The following is a 4941-nucleotide window of genomic DNA, read 5'->3' on the forward strand; positions in this document are numbered from 1 at the left end:
ACACCAGGTCTGATGAATTACAGACTCGGCGCGACAAGCAGCTTAAGAGGATCAAAGCCTTATGGCTTACTCTGAGGAGAGATCATAGAGAATTTAAGAGGTGACAGGTACTATGGGTCTCTTGAATAGATTTAATGCAGTGCTACATTGCTTCATAAACTAATATCAATAGGGTTCGTTTGATAAAATCGAGTTGGCTTTTATTGACCACAAATCTTGGTTTTAATCATGTTTGTAATGCCCTAGGAAGCCAGATTGCTTGGGGGCCGCAGTGGCCGAGTGGTTAGGATGTACCGACATATTACCACATGCCACTCCACCCCTGGGTCGGCGAGTTTGAATCCAATGTGGGGCAGTTTGCCAGGCCTACTGACCGCTGGTCGGTGGTTTTTCTCCGGGTACTCCGGCTTTCCTCCACCAACAAACCTGGCACGTCCCTAATGACCCTGGCTGTTAAAAGGACCTTAAAATATTCGAATTGCTTGGATTCGGCTTGGATTCATGTTTGTAATATTGCTTGGATTAAAAAAAAAAAAAAAAAAAAATTGTAATTGTGGACTTGGTTTTGTTATTTAGCAGAATTAACAAAATAAAAGTTTTTGTACAGGATGACAATCAGGAATGGCAGGATAAATACTTTTTTGGATGCAGTAATTATTTATTTTTGGGGTGGTAATTTTTCAATCCTCTGTTGATCCAGCGTCAAGATGTGGAGACAGTCCTATCACTAGCAGCAAAGATACATCACCTACATCGCCTCACACATATCCGTTACGCACCCACCATCCACCTGGCCATTATTCGGGCTAACAGCATCGAGCTTGCATCCCAAAGGGAGCAGTCCTACAGACCATAGCCAGCAGGGTGGAAAGGAGGGTGGGATCTCAAAGAAACGCAGGTACTTTGAAGATTTTTTGTAAATCTTGACTGAAAGTCAATGATCGTATTTTTAAGGATTTAAGGGTCATAGGGTCTTGTACTGATCTTTTGTCAATGTCACTATCTAATCTAAATTGAAGGCAGTGTATATATATTATGCTAGCTATGCCTAGTGAAGATCTTGCTTTAAAGTGTTATTATATAAATAAGCAAAAAAAAAAAAAAATGATGATGTTTGTTTAAGTCATGTCAAAGTCAAGGTTTACTGTATGTATGATGACATTGTGTATTGGTTTATAGTCACAGATGTGGGAACCGGTGCAGAGGTCAGCACTCACGTCCAGGATTCAGCAATGGAGGCTCGCTTAAAAAAGATGGAGCAGCAGCTGTCGGTGTCCACTCAGTCACAAAGAAAAGACAAGGTGGAGGAGGCCCTCCGCAATGTAAGATTTATGGCGGGGAGGCTTTCGTTAACCGCCCCAATGTCACTGATCGCTTCTTTAGAGGTTCTAGTAGATTGTGCCTCGAGGGCAGGTGCTGCTGAGGTAGAATTTTATTCGAAAGCCTTAAGCGTGTGTAGGCAACACGAAGACAATCCTGATATGCCTACACTTTGTTTAAAGTTATTAGGTTCCTCAGAGGACAAAAAGATATCTGCCACTGTGGCTGATTGGTTAAAATCAAATGTGAGGGAGGTGAAGAAAGAAAGTCATAGGGAGAGTCCGGCGAAAGGGGAAATCGTGTCCCAGGGCTACACACATCCTCAGGGTTATGCACCATACCCATACCCTCCTTTTCCTGGGACTCCCCCACAACCAGTGATGCCTTTTATGCCTGGCCAGGGTTATTTTCCCCCCTATCCAGATTTCTCGGCTATGGGAGGTGCCAGGCAGGGGCGCCCCAGGTTTGTTAAGAAAAGGGGAACATGCTACCTTTGCAAAGAAATGGGTCATTATGTGGCTAATTGCCCTAAGGTCCTCAAAAAGTCCTAGAACCTTTGTAAGGAAATGGGGCCATGATATAGCTAATTGTCTTTAAGGTCAACAATAGCTGTGGTATTTGATAGCAAAATGATAGTTGATGGGAGCTGTTTTGTGGTAGATTTATATTTTGTTTGATAGCAAGTTTAAAGTTTTTTGATGTTTTCGGTCGGTTATGAGGAAGGTTTACCTAACATGATGAAAACTAATTATAATTGATTTATTTTAGGATGCCTTTCTTTTAATATACATGGTTAGTAACACATTGATATGTGCAGGGGAAAGTGTTTGTTGCACTCTTTGGTTCTCGTTCCAAGGGTAGCTAATCCCTTAGTGGCTTTTTAAGTCGCGTGGAATGAGGGCTGAAGTGTTTTTTCCTCTATTTAGATTTTATCCTTTTAACTTGTTGTAGAGATCACAGGATATCCCTCAAACAGTTAAGAGGGCCAGATTTGAGCCGTCTATTCCAGAGTGGGAGATCGGTTTAAAGTTTGACCCCTCAAAGATTGCAGCAAGGGATCTTCCATGTCGGTGGGTAAATTACAGAGGAAAAGCTCTTCAGCCCCCATTCCAACATGCCAGGGCAGAGGAAGTGGCTTCAGGGGCCCAGTTCAGTTTGGCTGACTTACCTTTTCGGGACCCAGATTATTTCTTAGCAGGAAATGTTTGTAAGTCGGAATACCTCCAGTTTTGGGAAAGAATTAATGCATGTGAGGAGGTGTTAGATTGGATAAAATATGGGGTAGATGTTAGTAGGCATTTTGTGCATTTTAAGGGAGACTTCAGGGGTGTTTCTTATGACTCTGATACACCGCCACCTATCTTATTATCTAATTCCAAAACATGCATAGGTTATGAAGAATTTATCTTGCAGTCTCTTTTGGAAAGAGTAGCAAATGGGTCTATGGTCGTATGGGGAAAGGTTGGGGAAGTTGAGCCACCATATTTGGTGATGCCACTCACAGTTGAACCTAGTAAACCTCGCCTCTGTCATGATGAACGGTTTCTTAATCTTTGGATCAAGGACAATAGTTTTACCCTTGATACACTGAAGGAAGTTCCTCGGGTTATCCCTAAGGGTTCATACATGTCGAACATTGACGACAAGTCTGGGTATGACCACATCAGTCTTTCGGTGAACTCCAGGAAGTATTTTGGTGTCCAGTTTGGGGAATGGTACCTTGTTTATACTTCCCTTCCCTTTGGATTTAAAGCTAGTGCTTATATTTACCAAATGACTGGTATGTCAGTTACAAGCTACTGTAGGCAGCTTGGTGTACCCTGTCTTCAGTATATCGACGACAGGTTGATTGGTGAGGCTACAGCTCAAGGTGGAATGAGCAAAGATCAATGTGGCAATCCTCAAAGAGCAACAGCAGCTTTGTACATAGTGTGTGAAGTTCTTGTAAGAGTTGGCTATTTCATCGGCTTACGGAAGTCTGTATTTCAGCCCAGCCAGATCCTACAGTTTCTTGGGATGTTGGTGGATTCGGCTAATCAGTGTTTTCGTATTCCCCCCATCAAGATTGAGAAGTTTAAGTTACTTAGAAATTCTGTTCTCAAGGGTCAGTGTGTTGATTTAAACACTTTACAACGGTTCGCCGGAAAGTGTATTTCTTTCATGCTAGCCGTCCCTGGTGCAAAGTTGTTTATTCGGGAGGTCAATAGGGCTATCGGTAGGGCAAGCAAGAACAGTCGACCAGTTATGTTAGATGACAAGCTCCGAGAGGAAATTCAGCATTGGGAGTTCATGGACACTTTTACAGAATGGGTGCCATGGAGAGCTGAGAGGCATCTCCAGGTTAGTATAGCAACAGATGCTTCCCTGTTTCGGTGGGGAGCAGTGGTTGGAGAACAAAGAGGCATTGGGGATTTCTTCCCAACAGATGATGACCGCCCTATCCACCTTAAGGAGGCAGACGCTGTGCTAAAAACTATTGCCACCCATGAGGGGAGCATGAAAAACCACAGGGTTGATGCACATGTTGACAATAGGGCTGTGGTGGCTGCATGGGAAGGACAGGGGTGTCGAAGCTCAGAGTTAAATGATCTAATAAAGGGGATTTTTGCAATAACACAAAGAAGCAATATTGACCTACGCTTACAGTACATACCATCAGCAGAGAACCCAGCAGATCTTGAATCCCGACGTAAGTCTTTGGCAGACTGCAAGTTGTCGGAGTCTGTTTGGGGGCGGGTTCAATCAGTTTTTTGGTCCCCACACTGTGGACCTCATGGCGCTGGACTCTAATGCAATGTTAGAAAGGGATGGCCAGCGTTTACGCCATTTTTACCCCATACCCATTACCAGAGTCGGCAGGGTGTGAACATTTTTGCTCAGGACCTTTCTTCTGAGAGGTTTCCTTATGTCTTTCCCCCATTTTGCCTAATTTCTTCTGTTCTTAAGTTCTTGATAGAACAAAAACCAAAGCAGTGCACTTTCGTTTTTCCAAAACCTGAGGTGTTGCCTTCATGGTGGCCAAGGCTATGTTCACATGCTACAGACTGGCTCGAACTGGGGACAACGGGTGATACTAGTGTCATTTTGGGTCCATCAAAGTCTGGCTTCAGTCCAGTTGCTTTACGTACTCCCTTGATGGTGGCCAGGCTTGCCTTTCCCTAATTTCCAATTAGTTGAATGAGCATTTTGTGTATATTGATAGTGGTACTGGTAGTCAAGTTGAGGTGTTATTACAATTTTCCTGGAGCCCTCCTGTCCAGGCTGGAATCCCCCCAGTCAGTGATTCGTATGCCAGCGACAGTTCACAGCAGGCTCGCAGAGCTTGAACGAAGTGTTGATAGTACTCCTTATAATCAGAAGAAATCAGCTTTGGAACGTGAATTGCTAGCATTCTTTGATATATCTGTTTGCAATATAAGGCGTATTTCTCCAGAGGATATTTGCCATTTCCTTATAAAGAAGGATGGGAAAGGGAAGACACGAATTCATTCGGTTAATTGCCCATACTTGGGTAGGGTTGGGCCATCAGAATGTGAATGCCCATCCAGATTGTCTGCGGGAACAGTTCAGTCACTTGTTGGTCAGTTAAAGTCCATCTTTAAGGTGAGGGGACTTGGGGTG

The 4941-nt window shown here is 43.6% G+C and overlaps 1 protein-coding gene across 1 annotated transcript; it reads left to right on the forward strand.

Moving 5' to 3' along the window:
* Positions 1-1179: 1179 nt before the first annotated feature.
* Positions 1180-4110, forward strand: LOC138312142 (uncharacterized; the record flags this gene model as incomplete). The annotated part of the gene is made up of 2 exons (XM_069253167.1): positions 1180-1322; positions 2272-4110. Coding segments are annotated over 2 exons (1982 nt in total), but the record flags the coding sequence as incomplete, so codon positions are not given.
* Between the last annotated feature and the right edge of the window lie 831 nt (positions 4111-4941).

This window comes from Argopecten irradians, unplaced genomic scaffold (genome assembly GCF_041381155.1).
Source record: "Argopecten irradians isolate NY unplaced genomic scaffold, Ai_NY scaffold_0222, whole genome shotgun sequence".
NCBI lineage: Eukaryota > Metazoa > Mollusca > Bivalvia > Pectinida > Pectinidae > Argopecten > Argopecten irradians.